The 20,770-nt window shown below is 40.7% G+C and overlaps 1 protein-coding gene across 4 annotated transcripts in view; it reads right to left on the minus strand.

The window, feature by feature from the left end:
• LOC135524649 (3',5'-cyclic-AMP phosphodiesterase 4D-like) overlaps nucleotides 1–20,770 on the minus strand; it is a 157,260-nt gene that overhangs the window by 109,623 nt on the left and 26,867 nt on the right. The window contains exon 1 of one of the 4 annotated variants that reach the window (XM_064952376.1): nucleotides 19,455–20,422. The exons of 2 other annotated variants lie outside the window; for them this stretch is intronic. In XM_064952376.1, the coding sequence (XP_064808448.1) occupies nucleotides 19,455–19,858 (404 nt within the window). In that variant the 5' untranslated portion in view covers nucleotides 19,859–20,422. Of the gene's footprint in view, nucleotides 1–19,454; nucleotides 20,423–20,770 lie in introns of those variants that run through there. One more of the 4 variants, XM_064952370.1, reaches the window with a different exon arrangement.

Below are 20,770 nucleotides of genomic sequence, written 5' to 3' on the forward strand. Positions count from 1 at the left end.
ATAACATTCTCCCAATCTTCTTCTGGATCATCCAAATGCTCTCTAGCAAACTTCAGATGGGCCTGGACATGTGCTGGCTTAAGCAGGGGGACACGTCTGGCACTGCAGGATTTGAGTCCTTGCGGCGTAGTGTGTTACTGATGTAGCCTACTGGTGTAGGCTTTCTTACTTTGGTCCCAGCTCTCTGCAGGTCATTCACTAGGTCCCCCCGTGTGGTTCTGGGATTTTTGCTCACCGTTCTTGTGATCATTTTGACCCCACGGGGTGAGATCGAAGGAGAATATCAATGGTCTTGTATGTCTTCCATTTCCTAATAATTGCTCCCACAGTTGATTTCTTCAAACCAAGCTGCTTACCTATTGCAGATTCAGTCTTCCCAGCCTGGTGCAGGTCTACAATTTTGTTTCTGGTGTCCTTTGACAGCTCTTTGGTCTTGGCCATAGTGGAGTTTGGAGTGTGACTGTGAGGTTGTGGACAGGTGTATTTTATACTGATAACAAGTTCAAACAGGTGCCATTAATACAGGTAATGAGTGGAGGACAGAAGAGCCTCTTAAAGAAGAAGTTACAGGTCTGTGAGAGCCAGAAATCTTGCTTGTTTGTAGGTGACCAAATACTTATTTGCCACCATAATTTGCAAATTAATTAATTAAAAAGCCTACAATGTGATTTTCTAGATTTTTTTTCTTCTCATTTTGTCTGGCATAGTTGAAGTGTACCTATGATGAAAATTACATGCCTCATCTTTTTAAGTGGGAGAACTTGCACAATTGGTGGCTGACAAAATACTTTTGTGTGTGTGTGTGTGTGTGCGCGTGTGTATATATATGTTGAAGAGGGTGGGGCTTAAACTACATCCTTGTCTCACCCCATGGCCTTGTTGAATGAAATGTGTGTATTATCTACCAATTTTAACTGCACACTTGTTTGGGTACATGGACTTTATGTTTTCCCCCAGCACAACATTCCATCAATGTGTATAACAGACCATCTTTACAAATTGAGTCAAAATATTTGATGTCAACAAAGCATGAGAAGACATTGCCTTTGTTTTGGTTTGTTTGTTTGTCATTTAGGTATGTTGTTTTCACTAATGAAATGTGCAAGTCTGCTGTTAATGATAATGCAGAGGATTTTCCCAAAGTTGCTGTTGACGCATATCCTACGGTAGTTATTGAGGTCAAATTTATCTCCACTTTTGTGGATTGGGGTTATCAGTCCTTGGTTCTAAATATTGGGGAAGATGCCAGAGCTCAGGATGATGTTAAAGAGTTTAAGTATAGCCAATTGGAATTTGTGGTCTGTAATTTCATGTAGGATCCCATCAACACCACAGGCCTTTATGGGTTGGAGGGTTTCTTTTTGTCCAGTAGTTCATTCAATGTAATTGGAGAATCCAGTGGGGTTCTGGTAGTCTTCAAAAACTGATTCTAAGATTTGTAATTGATCATGTAGATGTTTTTGCTCTTCGTTCTTTGTTATAGAGCCAAAAAGATTGGTAAAAGTAGTTTATCCATATTGGATAGATACATCTTAATGTTGTTGTTTGTTAAGTGTGTTCCAATATTCACAGAACTGGTTAGATTCTATTCTCTTTAGTGATTCACAATAGTGAAGGCAAAGACTCAGGATTTCTGGGTCTCTATGTTTTTGGTTGGATAGGTTTCTCAATTTCTTTAGTTTTTTACATTCTTCATCAATCCATTTGTCATTGTTGTTAATTTTCTTAGGATGTCTGCTTGAAATTTGTAGATTTTGATAGGGAAGCTGAAAGGTCAAATATACTGTTTAGGCTTTCTGTCAAATTTACACCTTCACTATTACAGTGAAATGTTTTGTCCCCAGGAAGTTGTCAAGAAAGGGATTGAATTTGTTGTTTCCTATTTGTTTTGGGGTATGTTGTTACACCACTTTCCTTCCATATATAGCATTTCTTAATATTGTGCAGTTCATTTTGCTTTGATGCCTAAATGATTGAGTATTGCTCTGTTCAGGTAGACTGTGATTTTTTTGCTGTGACCTGAATGGGGTGTTAGTGGGCTGACTGAATGCTCTGAGACTCTGGGTTGAGGTCAGTGATAAAGTAATCTACAGTACTACTGCCAAGGGATGAGCTGTTGGTGTACCTACCATAGGAGTCTTCTTGAAGCCATTGACTATGTACAGACCCAGCGTCCGACAGAGCTGCAGGAGTTTTTGACCTATTTTTTTATGGTTGTTTTGTCATAGTTGTGTCAAGGGGCCATATTTGGGAGCGAATACGGTCACCTCTATGGTAGGTGTTTGTCCCCCTGTGTGCTGAGAGGTTCAGCATCTTGTCCAGTTCTGGCATTTACATCGCCACAGACTAGTACATGTCCCTGGGCTTGGAAATGGTGGATCTCCCCCTCTTGGATGGAGAAGCTGTTATCGTTAAAGTATGGGGATTATACCGGGGGGGATATAGGTAGCACACAAGGACATTTATCTCTGTTGAGATTAATTTCTAGCCAGATGTAAAATGTTCCTGTTTGACTAATTTAACAGAGTAGGTTAGGTCTGCTCTACACCAAATTAGCATATCCCCAGGGTCTTACCCTGTTTTACACCAGGTGGTTTAGTGGATGGGACCTAGAGGGCAACCAGTGGGTCCGTCTCCTCTATACCATGTTTCGTGTAGGATGACAACGTCTGTATTTCCAATTTCTTTGAGGAAGTTTGCGTTCCTGCTCTTTAGACCAAAGGCAGATGACCTCAGACCTTGTATATTCCAGAATGAGATAGTAAAAGTTGTGTGTTCCATAGTGTCTAGTGTTCTTGTGTGGTTTAAGCCGGACATTGCAGTACGTGTGAGCAGAGCATGTTGACCATCTGATACATACCTCTTAGGTCGCAAGATGGGGCTTGGGGGGTGCATTAGTGGGGATTGGGCCTGTTGCTCTGCTCACTGCCTGGGCATATATGCAGCTGTCATCTCTCTCTATCTCGTATTGTCTTTCTTTAAGTCAACTACTGACCACATGTTATTCACTGCAGTGCTTTCAGTACTATTCATTCTCTGATCCCTTGATTGGGTGGACAACAAGTCAGTTCATGCAACAACAGCAAAAAATTGTAGTAATTTTTTAAATAAAATGCTGCAAGAGCTCTGATAACTTCCGGAGGACATCCTCCAACCTGTCATAATTACTGTGTAAGTCTATGGAAGGGGGTGAGAACAATGATCCTCTTTGTATTGAAGTCAATGTACCCATAGGAGGATGGAAACTAACTGTTCTCCGGCTGCACCATGGTGCTACCCTACAGAGTGCTGTTGAGGCTGATGTAGACATTCATTGCAAAACAGTTTGTTTTAATAAATTATCTGGTGATGTGAATATAGTTAGTATAGTTTTTTTTGGGGAGGGGGGGTTACCCCCTTTTCCGATCTGTGTCATCGCTGCAACTCCCCAACGGTCTTCAGGAGGCAAAGGTCGAGTCATGCGTCCTCCGAAACATGATCCGCCAAACTGCGCTTCTTCACACCCGCCCGCTTAACCCATATTTAGTATTGTTTTATTAAAAAAATTTGTTTTGCTATTTTTATTTTTCAGAAATTCAAATGGGGATGGTCCTCTCCTTCCTCCACTGGTGTATCCAATATGCATGAATAGAATGGAGTATGTGATTGGATTGACCAAGTACTACAGTATAAAAAGCCTCTGATCAAATCTACTTTCTCGATTGCCCTTTGAGAACAGAAAATAGTGGTGGTTGTGGTTGTGAATGCTGTATATCCTTCTAGGCATCGACAGGATAATTAAGCAATAAGGCCGAGGGGGTGTGGTATATGGCCAATATACCACTACTAAGGGCTATTCTTATGCACAACGCAACGCAGAGTGCCAGGATACAGTCCTTAGCCGTGGTATATTGGTCCAGTGGAGGCTCCTCAGGAGGAAGGGGTGGACCATCCTACTCAGTGAATTTCATAAAAATAATAAAAGTGAAACATTAAAGTTGTCCTTTATAGATAAAACTATACCAAGGGTTTTACTTTATTTTGACTATTTTCTAAAATAATAGTAAAGACATCAAAACTATGAAATAACACATATGCAATCATGTAGTAAGCAAGTAAGTGTTAAACTGCAACTCTTCCAAGTCAAGTCAATGGATGTGTCACGGTCTGTCACCTTGAATATTCCAATGTGTCTCTAGACCTGTGCACCGACGTTATAAACTTTCATTTGTAGGCTAGTTTGTAGCAACCTCATGATGCGTATAGGATCAATTTGAGTATCATGTAGTAGCCTAAACCTATCGATGTTATATTGAATGGAATATGAATGACCGTCATCCAATATGCTGTAATAGAAATAAGGCCATGCTAAAAAATATCCTCCCTCTTAAACATCACCGACCGCCACTGTATTGGCTATATACCACAAATCCCACAAGGTGCCTTATTGCTATTATAAACAGGTTACCAACATAATTAGAACAGTAAACAAGTACTGTTTCATACCACAGCTTTAGCCATTTAGCATCCAGGGCTCAAACAACCGGGTTTATAATAATGATTTAATCAGCTGTTTTGAGTTAATCAAACTGTTATTATAACTCATGTCCACTAAATGACTCACCTCTGGATGCACATGACACTTATTTCAAAACTCACTTAACTGCCACACAAACACAACAGACACACCATTTCAAAGACACACACCCATGCCGACATACACAGCCCACACAGTTCTAAACACATGTACATATACTACTACACACACACAATGTTTCAAACACACAACCACAGGCTTACAAAAACTCATTTTAAGACTCCAAGTGGAGAACCTTCAGAGATTTGATTTTGAAAGTTCAATTATGTTCCCTAAAGGGTAACTGGACAAGGAGTGTAAGAGAATGGTCTCAGAATGTCATGGAGCAAATGTAACCCAGAGCTTTTGAAGCCCAGATGGAACAATCAAATAATAGTAAAATCCTCTCTTGGAACCGAGGGTACACTGTATACAGTAAGTGGGTGCAATATGGAAACCTCCTCCTTTGGATAAGACAAGAACTTGGACAAAACTGGGCAAAATCCCAGTACTGTGTCACTGCCTGTCAGCCAGAGACGGACTAGACAAGAGCCTCCAAGCCCTGGCAAGGCTGTCCCTCTCATGGGTATAGGCCTGCCAGAGGCCCAACTTGCAGATAAAACATTTGCATCTGTTATGTTCAGTGTGGATTTGTTTTAATCACAAAGGACTTGATAAAAGTAACCTACTTCTGGACTGCTCATTGTGGAATCTCGATTGATAGTGCTTTTAAGTCCAGGAACAGGTTTAAGTGTAGTAAGGTAGTCGCTTAATATTTACCTTTTTTTAATCAACGCTTTAACTCCCCTCTGACATACACTTCGTAGACAAAACATTAGGAACACCCACTCTTTCCAGGACAGACTGACCAGGTGAAAGCTATGATCCCTTATTGATGTCACTTGATGTCACATGTTAAATCCACTTCAAAAAGAAGGATTTTTAAGCCCTGAGACAACTCAAATCAAACTGAGACATGGATTGTGTATGTGTGTCATTCAGAGGGTGAATGGGCAACAAGTTTATTTATTTACCATGTTTTCTCCCCAATTTCGTTAATTTCGTTAGTTAAAATCTTGTCTCATCGCTGTAACTCCCGTACAGACTCAGGAGAGGTGAAGGTCGAGATCCGCGCGTCCTCTGAAACCAAACCCAACCAAGCCGCACTGCTTCTTGACAATGCCCACGTAACCCAGAAGCCAGCCGCACCAATGTGTCGGAGGAAACACCGTGCACCTGGCGACTGTGTCAGCGTGCACTGCATCTGGCCCGGCACAGGAGTCATGAGTTCGCGATGGGACAAGGACATCCCTACCGGCCAAACCCTCCTCTATCCCGGGCGAAGCTGGGCCAATTGTGCACCGCCCCATGGGTCTCCTGGTCGCGGCCGGCTGAGACAGAGCCTGGACTCAAACACAGAATCTCTCTACAGCTAACACTCCAATGCAGTGCCTTACGCAACTCGGGAGGCGAACACAAACATTTTAAGTGCCTTTGAATGGGGTATGGTAGTAGGTGCCAGGCGCACCGGTTTGAGTGTGTCAACTGGAACACTGCTGGGTTATCCACGCTCAACAGTTTCCCGTGTGTATCAAGAATGGTCCACCACCAAAAGGACATCCAGCTAACTTGATACTGTGGGAAGTATTGTCGTAAACATGGGACAGCATCCCTGTGGAATACTTGACACCTTGTAGAGTCCATGCCCTGACAAATTGAGGCTGTTCTGAAGACAAAAGGGGGGTCCAACTCAATATTAGGAAGGTGTTCATAGTACCCAGTGCATATGTTAAGTAAACTATGGTTATTGAGTTCAGAACATGTAGATAGTGTGTTACAAGACACTGTTGTGCAATGGATGTCATCACCAGAACACAGGCATGCTATGCCATCGCAGCCTTTACCATTCTGAAGCCGTATGTCGATTACACTCATGCAGGAGATGCAGCATCTCCTAGACAACCAAGAGCACCTCAAAAGCAAAGTATGCATTTATTCAGAAAGACAGCTAGAACTATGGATGTGTCAGTGACCTTCCTTGCACATGGATCTGCAATGAGTGTGCTATTAAGGGTGTATAGTACAGATGAATGGTGCAGTTTTGTGGAATTATTAACCTTGGTTACATCTAGAGAGTGTGTGCACATACTGTGCATTTACAAAAGTAAGCCTTTTTTCCCTACTGCTCAGATCATATAGTTGTTTTCATATAGATGATCATAAAGCAAATATCTAATATTACCATAAAATGAATGGTTAAAAAGCGACAAATAAAAAATATAAAAAATAAAAAGTATTGTCACACATATCCAAGTCATTTTACAGCCCTCCCTCCTTTCCAAAGCTAAAATCTATAAATGCAAACTTTCATCCAATGACAAGGCAAGTACAACATCCATACAAAAGAACCATACAGTCAGTAGAATTGAAGCTGGAGAGGCATCCTTGCTACTTTCCTATTTGCCGCTAATATAACAGTACCACAGCATCCCTATCAGTGAAGCCTTCTGTGAGTAGGGACTTCCACCTCTAGCAACTCATCTCCAAAGAAGTGTCGCCATCTTTTCTGCCTCCCTGTGTATCCTCCTCACCACACAATGCTGGTGAAAACATCACCAGTGTGCTGCTGTGATAAATAAAACCCACTCCTAATACAAGACTGAAGGCACAAGAGCTCTTAATTAATAACTGTTATGCCATTGCTTTGATTACGCCACTTCCTCTGGGAAGGAACATGTTCTGGAGGCAGGCACAGCAAGGGTTATTAAAGAGACTTGTCATTCTGTGGAAGAGGTCCTCCATGCATCCTCCATGAGAAAGCCAGCTTTTGAAGGTGCTGGTACAGGGGGTTAAATGTCTATATCTAGCCTATCCTTTAGAGGAAGTAAAATGCTATCATCATTTGAGCCAACTCTGGGGGGGGGGGGAATAAAATAAATTACTTTACTCGACTGCAATGAGGCACAACAAATTTCTCAGGTTTCTCAAGTGTGAGAAACTGAAAACTGTATGCCTCAATATGGAACAAAAATATGTCTAGAGAGTAGAGAGCTGAAACTGAAGCACAATGATTGCATCTTTCATCCAAGAAAAATATTCATCTTGGCTGGTATATCATATTCTAAAAATCAAGGTCCCAGGAAATATAATCATAATGAAATTGATATTCTTGTCACTATTCTTTTTATACATCAGAGACAAGAGAAAGGGGTTGTAGAAAACAAAGCTGACCCATTGATCGCTATATGACCTTCCAAGAAATCCAGTGAAAAAGGTCACTGATCGAAACATCAACAAACCAAAAAATGTGCAGATTGCAATTGAAAACACAAGGTTATTACTGAATTTTAAGAGGAAGTATGCATGTGAGTAATGGGTAATGCGAATATAACACCATAGTGCCTTCTCAGTATGTCAGGGTGAGGTGTGATCACGGGGGATGATGGTTTTCAATTCCCAAAGCTAAGGGGGAGTTGGCTCTAATTGACACATGCATGAACACTAGAAATAACATTTGCTGGTAACTGCATGTTACACAAACTACAATAATGAAACCAACATCTCAGAACAAAAGAACAGATTATATACAATGGAAAAAAAATTAGTTAACCCGTATTTATGGCTTCTCTAAGCAGAGACCATTGAGTAATTCCACATCAGTGTGGCCCAAAAATGTATTGGATCTTCCTGAAATAATCCAAAGAAAGGTCCTTTGGGGATGTTTGGCATACCTTTGAAGACTGTATGTATCCAAAACTATTATTGAAAAATTATTTATTAAAGTTGGTAAATTTGTGACATTTTAGGCTTTCCCAGGCCTTCTTTAAGACAATACAATGAGGAGTCTGTAGATGCTACATAGCCAGTCTTGGTGTCATTTGAGTGGGCTCTAAAATATGAGTATACCATTTCTATACATTCATATATGGATAATTAAAAATAAACATAAATAATAGCACCCGTTTTGATTTTTTTCCTTTTTAGACATTATGTGTTAAACAATATACTTTACAAGTACATAACATTTCCAGACTGGGTTCTCTGTTACTTCTGAAGATGTGACCCATTTTAAAACATCTAAATTGGCATTATAGGCCATTAACCAATCACAGCCCTCCTTCAGAATTGCAGATTCAGCAAATCAACAGCAGAGGGAGTTCCCTTTGAATCTATTTTCCCATTCACTGGGTTGGTGGTGCTCATAAAATGTATCAGAACTTTAAAAAGTAGCAGAGAGCCCACTCTGGAAATGTTATGTGCAGTAGCGGTGTGTGGGTAAAATCACTGGGGCTGTCCATGGTTCTGTGTGCGTGCGTGTGTGTGTGTGTGTGTGCGCACGCAAGTAGAAAAAAACATGTCGACTCACCCTACTTGTAGAGAAACGTTGATGCCATCCTCTCATGTAGACAGCTCTGTTTCAGTCACTCGGATGCTTTTGCCGGTGAGGTACATTCAGCCTCTTGCGAATTGAAGGAAAATTGTGAAACACAGAGACAAAATATATATAATTGTATATATTTTTCTCTTAGTACGTTTGGGGGGGGAAGCGTAGTTTCCATGATATATATGAATACACAACACTGGTTATGTATTTGTAGAGTATAATATTTAAAACAATGTATAAAAATGAACCAAATCAAAAAGAGTACTTAAATTTTTTTTGTTATGTTTGTACACTCTTATAAAAAAAAGGAGCAATCTAAAACCTAAAAGGGTTATTCAGCTGTCCCCATAGGAAACCCCTTTGAATAACTATTTTTAGTTCCAGGTATAAGCCTTTTGGTTCCAGGTAGAACGCTATTGGGTTCCATGTAGAACCCCTTTCCCTCAGAGGGCTATACATGGAACCAAAAACAGTTCTGCCTGGAATCAAAAGGGGTTCTCCTACAGGGAACCCTTAGAAAAAAAGGGTTCCAAAGGGGTTCTAAGAGTGTAGCTGGAGCAGCTGTGTTCAAAGCGGTTAGAAGAGACCCACTTCAGGTAAAAGACATGAGCCAGTAGCTCCAGAGAAAGACTGAAACGAGGCAGGATTCTAAAGTGACATAACACACCATCACCAGGTGTAATGCTGTGCTGAAAATGGGTGAGAAAGGGAGTCTTCATATTAGTCATCCAAGCACTTAAATAAAGAAAGACTTGAAGAGAGGGACGGGAACATAAAAGGTGGTAATAGGTTTGGAAGTGTGATAGGGTGACCTCCTCGGTTATATTTTTCCCTTTTGATTGGAGATGATTGCAAATGATGTAAGCAAGCCGATGGCCTGGCACACTTATGAATTATGTAATTTTATCCTTCTGTTTGCAGGCGGATTGGATCAGCATGTCCTCTCGGGTTATGGGCCAAACAAATGCAATTACGTAGTCTGAGAAGTGTGTGCAAGCAAGTGAGCAGTAGATGTGTGTGTGTGTGTGTGTGTGTGTGTGTGTGTGTGTGTGTGTGTGTGTGTGTGTGTGTGTGTGTGTGTGTGTGTGTGTGTGTGTGTGTGTGTAAGAATGGATTATTAAGCATTTGTTTTTAATTATATCATAGGGCTGAGTGCAGGAATATTAGAAGACATATTGATATTGTTGGGCTTGTCACCCAAATCTTTAATCAGAGCTAAAATCATGGTATTGGTCAGGGTCTTGTTTATACTAAACACTTTCTGCAATGTCCCCAAAATTATCGTTTTGATGATCAATGCACTGCAATGGCAGCAGTAATGGGCATGTAATGCTAAATTGTAATTATTTCACCTCTATAGCCTATTTATTGCCTAACCTCCCTAATCTTACTACATTTGCACACACTGTAAATAGACCTTTTCTATTGTGTTATTGACTGTACTTTTGTTTATCCCATGTGTTGTTGTTTTTGTCACACTGCTTTGCTTTATCTTGGCCAGGTTGCAGTTGTAAATGAGAACTTGTTCTCAACTGGCCTACCTGGTTAAATAAAGGTGAAACAAAGAAAAGGAATTAATAAATGTAAATGCACTGAAACATATGGGGGGGGGCATCTTCTCCAAACTCCATATATAGAGCTCTCTTTGTAACACATAACTAATGCAGAGGCAGACTTATCGAAGGCTTCAAGCGCCCCTTTCAATTTCCCTAGTCCCTACATCACATTTCATCTTGAGTGAATGACAGAAATAACCCCTTTAATAGATCTGTTCATGTACAGTATCTCACATAACTTCTCAAAAGTTTGCTACACATATCCAAGAATTCATAGTACTGTTCAACATATGTTGTTTAAAAAACCCACCATGACACATTGGTGGAAGTGTTCAAGAATGATGTATATCGTTAAATAAACCTTAATGGTTTGCTGTCGTTGGAGGACATCCCCTGGCTCTGAAGTGAGCCTCTAATCTAGAAAGCAATCATCCCTCTCTCCCTCCTGCAAATAGAGGGTTCTGCCATTTCCTGTCCCCAGAATCACGAGTGTTCCCTGTTGACTCCAGGATTTACTCAAAGCAAACACAGCCTAATGTTCTTTTGGCTGATGCAAATACGACACGATGTCACTGATAACCCAGCCTGGATCCCATTTCACATCCATCACAAGCTCCTGGTAGGGCTGACAGATTGGCCGATCAAAAGAAAGAAACACAAAAACTCAACAAGAGGAGGATGTCTAGGTTTTGATCTCATGTCAAGGTCTTGGTTGCAAATGAGATAACCTATTTTGGCTAAATAAAAAGGTTGAATAAATGTTTTATTTAATTTTTATGATTTAGTCATTTAGCAGGCACTCATCCAGAGCTACTTACAGGAACTATTAGGTTTAAGTGCCTTGCTCAAAAGGCACAGAGAGTTTTCACTTAGTTGTCTCTGAGATTTAAACCAGCAACCGAAATACTACCTGCCGCCCTAAAAAAAAAAAAAAAAAAAAAATTCTTCATTTTTGTAAATGACAGACAGTGTATTCGGAAAGCATTCAGTCCCCCTGACTTTTTGTCACGTTACAGCCTTACGCTAAAAAAAATCTTATTTTTTTTCCCCCTCATCAATCTACACACAATACCTCAAAATAAAAAACTGAAATATGACATTTGCATAAGCATTCAGACCCTTTACTCAGTACTTTGTTGAAGCACCTTTGGTAGCAATTACAGCCTCGAGTCTTCTTGGGTATGACGCTACAAGCTTAGCACACCTGTATTTGGGGAGTTTCTCCCATTCTTCTCTGCAGATCCTCTCAAGCACTGTCAGGTTGGATGGGGAGCGTTGCTCCACAGCTATTTTCAGGTCACTCTAGAGATGTTTCATCGGGTTCAAGTCCTGGCTCTGGCTGGGCCACTAAAGAACATTCAGACTTGTCCCGAAGCCACTCCTGCATCTTGGCTGTGTGCTTAGGGTCGTTGTCCTGTTGGAAAGTGAACCTTTGCCCCAGTCCGAGGTCAGGAGCGCTCTGGAACAGGTTTTCAACAAGGATCTCTCTGTACTTTGCTCCATTCATCTTTCCCACGATCCTGACAAGTCTAAGTCCCTGCTGCGGAAAAACATCCCCACAGCATGATGCTGCCATCACGCTTCACCGTAAGGATGGTGCCAGATTTCCTCCAGACGTGATGCTTGGCCTTTAAGCCAAAGAGTTCAATCTTGGCTTCATCAGACCAGAGAATCTTGTTTCTCATGATCTGAGAGTCTTTAGGTGCCTTTTGGCAAACTCCAAGCGGGCTGTCATGCGCCTTTTACTGAGTGGCTTCCGTCTGGCCGCTCTACCATAAAGGACTGATTGTTGGAGTGCTGCAGAGATTGCTGTCCTTCTGGAAGTTACTCCCATCTCCATAGAGGAACTCTGGAGATCTGTCAGTGACCATCAGGTTCTTGGTAACCTCCCTGACTAAGGCCCTTCTCCCCCAATTGCTCAGTTTGGCCGGGTGGCCAGATCGAGGAAGGGTCTTGGTGGTTCCAAACATCTTCCATGTTCTTGAGGACCTTCAATGCTGCAGAAATGTTTTGGTACTTGACACAATCCTGTCTCAGACTTCTACGGACAAGCCCTCACGGCTTGGTTTATGTTCTGACATGCCTTTCCAAATCATGTCCAATCAATGTAATTTACCCCAGGTAGACTCCAATAAAAAGTTGTAGACACATCAAGAATGATTAATGGAAACAGGACGCACCTGAGCTCAATTTAAAGTCTCATAGCAAAAGGTCTGAATTCTTAATTATTTTTTTCATGAAAAAGTATAAACATTTCCTAAAAAACTGTTTTTGCTTTGTCATTATGGAGTACTGTGTTCTTTCCGAATTAACTGTAGGCCTATGGAGACACTGGTGTTATCCAGGTGACAAAGATGACTTCTAATCTTTTACACCAGGAGGACTCACCAGCATGTCATTGATGACTAAGAAATTAGCATGTTTACAGCTATAGGCGTCATGGTCATTTGACTGGAAAGGTGGGGTGTACAAAACCTGGCCTTCATTGAGACAACAAAAGGCGGTTTCATTTTTAAGGTTGCCAAGTCATCTTTGACAGGCCCATCCTTGTGAGTCATATTTGGTTATCCTTGTAAGCAGAACCATTTACGGCAGAGATGGGAAACTGTAGGCCCTCCTTTTGAATGCCCCTCGGATCAATCCCCCCCATTTTTTACATTTAAAAACACATATATCACACACACACACACACTGGGGAGAACAAGTATTTGATACACTGCCGATTTAGCAGGTTTTCCTACTTACAAAGCATGTAGAGGTCTGTAATTTTTATCATTGGTACACTTCAACTGTGAGAGACAGAATCTAAAACAAAAATCCAGAAAATCACATTGTATGATTTTTAAGTAATTCATTTGCATTTTATTGCATAAACTCAGTAGGTGTCTAAAACTACTGATCCGAGTTAGAGTAGTAGAATACACAAGGTGGAGCGCAACTACGGCCCCTCATGATGAGTTCAAATTTTTGGTATCCCCTTCCCACATCAAAGTTGCCCATCCCTGACTTGCGTCAAAGTACCAATAGAAAAGGCATCTGAATACAGGCATTTATAATATCTTGAGTCATAGAATACAGAAACAAACAAGATCATAGCACTATTGCTACCAAGTACACAGTTTGCCATGAATGATTGGACAACTTGGTAGGTAGTGAGTAAACACAGTAAATGTTGAATGTGGATGTCTAGTCAGCTTCAGGGCGACTCGGCAGCCTTCTCTCACCACAAATCTTGGAGTGAGAATTGAGAGTAAGGGCTTTTGCCATGCTATGATATGATGCTAGGCTGCCACCCCAGGGAAGCAAATAGCCCCAAACACATCTGAATCATTAGATGTCTTTTTCATCCATCCATAAAGGACCATTACACCTGAACTGATGGCATTTTGATTGCACTGCTTCATCACAAGCCAACAGAAAGAAGATGAAACAAAATAAACAATGACTTGGGTCTCGCAAAGCTCTTGATAGTGTAGAACAAATTAGGTGCATTAACTCCTAACCTTCACGTGACAATGAGAAGGATTCTAATCCAATAATTACATGGAATGTTTCCATGGCTATTGATAAAGAAGAAGACAAAATGCTACTAACACTTAAAAAAGCCCCTTACACAAATACTCATATCAATGCAAAAAACATATATACACTTTGAGGGGGTATGACGTCTACATGAGACACCAAAAGCCAATGTTTGTAGAGAAACTGCCCTGGTGAGAGCGACCCAGTGAGAATATCAGTACGACTCTACAACCTCACATCCTGACTTCACTCTCTGACAGAGCACTTGACTTCCAGTCATTCCGACTTGTCTGGCTTGCGACCGAGCTGAGGCTTCCTCCTTAATCCCCGGTTTAAGGATCGGACCCTTTTTTTTCCATTTTTGGCTAAAATGACATACCCAAATCTAACTGCCTGTAGTGGCTCATCCTACATAGTAGGTAGTCCAGGATATGTGCCAGTAATTGGTATCAAATACCAGTAAATTTACCAGGACACCCAAATCAGTAATGCAACAATTGAAATTTGCAGGTCACCCTATCAGAACCAGTATTGGGGCAACGTGTTACAAAAGTAATGTAATCAGATTACTTTTATAAATAGCTGAGTAGAGTACATTTTAAAATTGTCAAACAATACTTTCAGAATCATATCACTACCAGGTGCGTTTCATTATCCGATCTCGACTTGTTTCCTCATTTAGATCTCGATCGAGCCGGAGAAAGGCTGTTTGGAAAAATGGCATGACAGCTGTAATATAATATATTACTTTTCAAGCAACTAATCCGAACCTCATAGCACTCATAATTTTTTAGCAATCCATTAATATAACACTATAAAAGCTGCATGCTAAAACATTTTCTATGCTCAATGTTAACATTGGCTGGTTACATCATAAACCCTGTAGTTTTAATGCCTGAGCTTGATATTATTATACCTCGAAAACATATGGGTGTCATGGCAGCATCATCCATTGGATGGCTAATCCTTCCACTGCCAGTGGTAAAAGTAATTTCAAAGAAAACAGAGCTTCCAAGTAAAACAGCAGCTATCTGGACCACTGAGACATATGGGTCACTCTTCCCAGAAGAAGAATTCCCAGAATAATTGATAACATCACAGCCCAGCTGGGGAGCAGTGAGAGGGAGGCAGCAGCACGAACACCGGACTTAATTAAAGGCTCTGTTACCTAACAGCCACCATGTGAATGGCATGGGGCGGCAGGGTAACCTAGTGGTTAGAGCGTTGGACTAGTAACCGGAAGATTGCAAGTTCAAACCCTCGAGCTGACAAGGTACAAATCTGTCGTTCTGCCCCTGAACAGGCAGTTAAACCCACTGTTCCTAGGCCGTCATTGAAAATAAGAATTTGTTCTAAACTGACTTGCCTAGTTAAAAAAAGGTAAAATAAAAAATGGCGACACCAGCAAACGGCTTGGATAGACAGCAGGAAGTAAGCTATATTCAGGTACATTGAGGATTTTGGTAATTTTATCAGCACGACTCAATCGTCTAACAAACACCGTACTTAGGCCCTTATCCAATCAGAACCGTAAAAAGATCAATAACATATTTGTTGTTGCACTGTAAGAAAGCATGTTTTGACAAATGTCCTAAGCAATATCATGTTCAAAACTTGAAACAAAACGAAAGTGATACGCTTTCACAATGCGCAGAAAGAACATTATTTTTTAGGCAAAGGCTGTTGATTCATAGGTAACTGCTCAGTCTAGACCCCCCCAGATCTCTTTTACCCAGAGCAGAAGACCCAAATCACATTCTGTGCATGCATTTCTTTATCCTTTACGCACAACTTTTGCAGTCACCCTCCCTTTTTATTTCCCAATGTCAAGTGTGAGTGATAATTCTTCAAGTTTTACCAGGGTTACGTCCATGCAGCATCTTGTCGTGTCTTTGGCTATGCCGGATTAAGTGATATGACATGCTATTCTATAAAATAATTTCTCCGTAATGTAAATGTAATTAACTGGAGTCGGGGCACCACAAAATAATATTTATAGAACTGTTATCTTCCGAATAAACTCAAAGACCTAGTAATATTTTACATCAATAGCCGTCAATATTAATTGTCAACTTAATTCAGTCTCATCTGAAAGTTATAAATTATTGGTTATCTGCACGAACCCTGGCTAACAAGTTGAACCAGCAATAGAAAATTGGGTTTAATTATTTATTTACTAAATACCTAACTGATAACACAGAATAACACATACACATAATTAAATCATAACTTGATTACAAATTACGTCATAAAGGAAAACATCCCTAGCGGGCGGAACAGATATGACAGCTGGTTACACAAAGGAAAAGGGTCTGGGTTTGATTGAAAGAGCAGGAAGACTGAGGAACAAAGGGCGAAGCTGTGCTATCGTAAATAAAGTATCTTATGCATTCTAAATTAACGCCAATTTGGAAAAGGAAAATGCAATAAATATTTACTCTGAGCTGCGCTTCGGTAGGTTGGTGGTAGATGGAAGGCCGTGTTGTCCAACCAAGTCCTTTGAAGAATGTCTCTGGTTGTCAATTGTATACTTTGTAGTAACGTCGTTGGGTGATAGACGGGATACTCTGTCTGTTCCTTCCAAACCCTCGTTTGCAGCGGCTGTTGCTAACTCAACGGCTAGGAGGTATCACTTCTGTAGTGAATAAGAATTCAAAGTTCATACCATTCGCAACCAAAGCTCACGCTGATGTTGGCTTCGTTCTGTAGATATTATCTGAACCATTCTGACATCGGACCATCGTCCCCACATCCTTGGAACAGAAGGTTATATTGTCATCAAGGCTTTATATAGGAAGGGAGAGGAGGGCGTGTTTGAAAAGTTGTATAGCCCATGTCCCTTCACAGGGGCGGGCCACTGATTGAGCAGAGCCCTTTCTTATGAAAACCCAAATCTCACATTTTAGAAGCTAAAATCACATTTCATCCCATCACAAATAATTTCATATTCAAACATTAAAATTGAACAACAATTTCATGTGAATCCGATAACTCTGATGTGTAGACTTTCCACTGTAGAGTTTATCTTATCATTGATGAGAATATCTCAGATGACAACCGAACTGACATCATATTCATTGGGGACCACCGCATATGTTCAATTGGTCGGATTACCAGAATATAGTTAATTTCCCCCCACCTTCTGATGTTCCCAGAATCTCTATGTTAACCAAGGGTTTTGCAAATGTAACATCAGTAGGGTAGAGAGAGGAAAAAGGGGGGAAGAGGTATTTATGACTGTCATAAACCTACCGCCAGGGCAACGTCATAACAATCTGCATGCCAACCATTTGAGTAATACTATGTTTTTTCAAAGTAGCCCACAGTGTTGTTTTGAACGTTGTAGCCTACAGTGAGATCATTTTGAATTGTGTTAAACTGTAGCATACCTGTGTTTACTTTCAATCAAAGCACATATTTTGCATAGTGGCGTGAGCTGTTGAGTTTTGGCCACATACTCGCACAATCATGCTAAAATCTCATAAGAAATTAGGTGGTATTTTTGGTCTTACAGTAACGTTACACTATGCTATTATATTCGGTTCTGTTATGTAGAATACCATCATTATGTGATCTTACAGACATTGATTCAGCTTTGATCTAACTTTATTAAAAGGAGCACCATTCGCCTGAGTAGCCTGTTCAGTGAGCAGCCTAACGAGTAGTAACACATTTTTTTCAATATTTTTTTCAATAAAACTAACAAAGTGCTTCACATAATTTAAAAAAAGTACCAACAAAGAAACATAGACAGGAGGAAAGAGAATGAAACAAGATAGCTAATTAAAATCCTACACTAAAATATTTATATATAGAGGAGAGATGCATTCGTTCATACATATGACACTTCAGGGAGGCAGAATGCCGGAAGTGAGTCACTTCTCTACTCCTTTTAAAGCAGATATACATTAGAGCAGAGGCTGTGCGTATAGTACATGCGCAGAAGCTTCAGGACCTTTTGATGTCAGGGAGAGGGGTCCAGAGAAGAAGTCGGACCCGCACCCGCAGCCACTCAGTACAAAAAGCCTGTTTCTCTGTCTTTGATTGGAAAGAGCTTCAACAAAATTCTATTCTATAGACCGTTCCCATTACTAAGAGTGATGAAAGATCATAACACACCTACCACAACATACAAGACAGTATTCATCAGCAAAGTCAAAAGCATCCCTCACACCACAGTCACATTTACCTCTCTCTACCTTGGCCATGCAAACTGAGTCATCAGTGTAGGATAAAATGTCATGGGACAATTAGAGGAGACATGCATTAGAGGAGAGACGCATTCGTTCATACATATGAGGCGTCAGGGAGGCAGAATGCCGGAAGTGAGTCACTTCTCTACTCCAACCTGAAGCATGCAGTGATGTCATTACCATATCATCAATGCCCAACAGTCAGCGGCAGTCAGTAGACAGCTTTCATGGCGGTGTGCCTCCAGAGTGGATAACCTCTCTCTGTTTACTGAGGTGAAATGAGATGTGAACACTGATGTTACAATAGTAGGCCCCGGTCATGAACCATAACTGACTCCAGAACAAAATGTTGCCGGCCCAGACAGCAAGGGTCATAAAGGTCACAGGACATCACAGCTGAATGGGTTGAAGAGCTCACTTCAATCTGATTGTCAATTGAGGATGAGGACGATTAATGATTTTAATGATTTTCTGATCTTATCTTAAAGTGACCATATGATTTTAGCCTACATAGGGCTTGAAGAAAATTGATGGATTCAGCCACAACACAACACCCTCTCACACTGATAAGCCCAATATCTAGACCATTAATGAAAAGCAACAAAACAACAGGAAACATTTCCCTCAGGATCAACCTTATCATCTCAGTCTGCAGTCTCTCAGAGACCACAGAGTTGGGGAAGGTCCCTTCACAATATCCTCTCACTTTTATTAGGCCAAACTTCTCCTATCATAGTCACACTGTCTTTCCAAGGGAAATGCTCAGCAACCCAGAGTGGTGTGTGTAAATTTAAGTAATGAAAAAAGAAAGGCTGCATACTACAACTCAAGTGCTTTTCCATGTTTTTCCTTGGTCTCAGCCCATTGCGAAAATGTAAATAGCCTACCATTGATCTCCGGACAGACAGACAAGATGGATGGAGAGAACCCTTGAAACACAAAGAGATTAATGGTTCCTGGAATTATGCACACACTTCAATCAGCATAAGCTCAATACCTTTCTGTGTCAAGGGCTAAATCAGTGCACCCTGACTTTACTTCTCACAAAATGGAGTGTGGGGACAATATTGACATTCTTAAGTGGAGTTGTTTGTTGAAACACTGCTTTTTGCAATTGAGCACTTTCATCCCTCTGTTCACATTGTCAACTTTGGAAGTGACAAAAATGTATTAACAAAAGGATATCTATAAAAGGTGAGCAAGTAGGCTAATTAAAACAACTAATAATGATGCATTACAATTACCGTTTATATAAGGATGGCAACGACATTCGTGTTTTTTTCAGCCCAGGGCGCAGCTTCTCCATAGTTCTGTTGCGAGTCAGGTACGGCTCTGTATCGGAGTGAAAACGCTGCTTGAATCGGATGTGAGTTCTTGGTTGTCGCCACAAGTGTTTGGGTGCCTTGGCGGAACCAGCACCTTCTCTACTTAGACCTGTACACTCCATATGTTCGGTTCTTCCCTCCAACATCAGGAGGCTCTTCGATATAAACGTATTATGTGCGCGCTGTTGGCGGTGGCAGAACGTGCTGTCCACTAGCCGAGGTGCTGAAACGAGGAAACGCTTCCTCACAATCGAAATGGAAAGTTCTTCTGCGTCAATATCGACATAACCCCAGTGAATAGTACAGCCACAAACGAATGACATCAACTCTTAAAATATGATATGAAACAATTAATTTGATCCTCTCTGCTTTCGCTGCCTTTCATCCATAGAGATTCATCCGTCCGCAAACATTTGTGTAAATCCTCGCGCACGCGCTCTCAAGGTATGTACTTATAGCAAGGCATAGAATAAAACAACGTTTTTGTCAATTTCTGAAAGCTCTTCAAACGAAAGTATGTCGGAGAGAGAGGAGCATCTATAGATAGGTGAACTCTCACTCCCCTGCGTGTGTTGTTGTGCTCTCATCCGCGCGCGTTTTATAAAGCAGTCCAGCCAACCGTTGGGACTGACGCGAGGTAGGCTATTCATCACATTACCGAGTAAGCAACATTGACTGGGAATTCAGGAAATTACTAATCCCTCTGTGAAACAAAACATTGATTTATTTCTGTTATAAACTTTGGACACTTTCAAATTTTCTGTGACCAAATTGTATGTTGGCTACTGGTAATTGTAAATGAGTCAGCCCAACTCTGCAATCAAAAATATCACCTCCATATAGATCATTTCAAAGGAACTACAAAATATATTCAGCCACTCAAGGAGTGCAAGGTCAATGTAATAAAATATTTATATAAAAAACGTGCTTCTTTATTAGTATAGTACATTTTTTAAATAATAAACAGCTTTTATTGAACTGTAATTTCCCTCCAATATCGCTAGAATACAATTGCACTTGCAGTATGTTCTCTTTAATTTCATTAAATCCTGAAACTAATGTTGGCCTGTGGGTAACTGCAAAAATAAAGAAAACGCCAACATAATGTGTCTTAATTGGGCGTTGACCACCACAAACCAGAACAGCTTCAGTGCACCTTGGCATAGATTCCACAAGTGTCTGGAAAACTATCGAATTCCATAATTTGGTGATTTGTTGATGGTAGTGGACAACGC

This window comes from Oncorhynchus masou, chromosome 31, assembly GCF_036934945.1.
Source record: "Oncorhynchus masou masou isolate Uvic2021 chromosome 31, UVic_Omas_1.1, whole genome shotgun sequence".
Classification (NCBI taxonomy): Eukaryota; Metazoa; Chordata; class Actinopteri; order Salmoniformes; family Salmonidae; genus Oncorhynchus; species Oncorhynchus masou.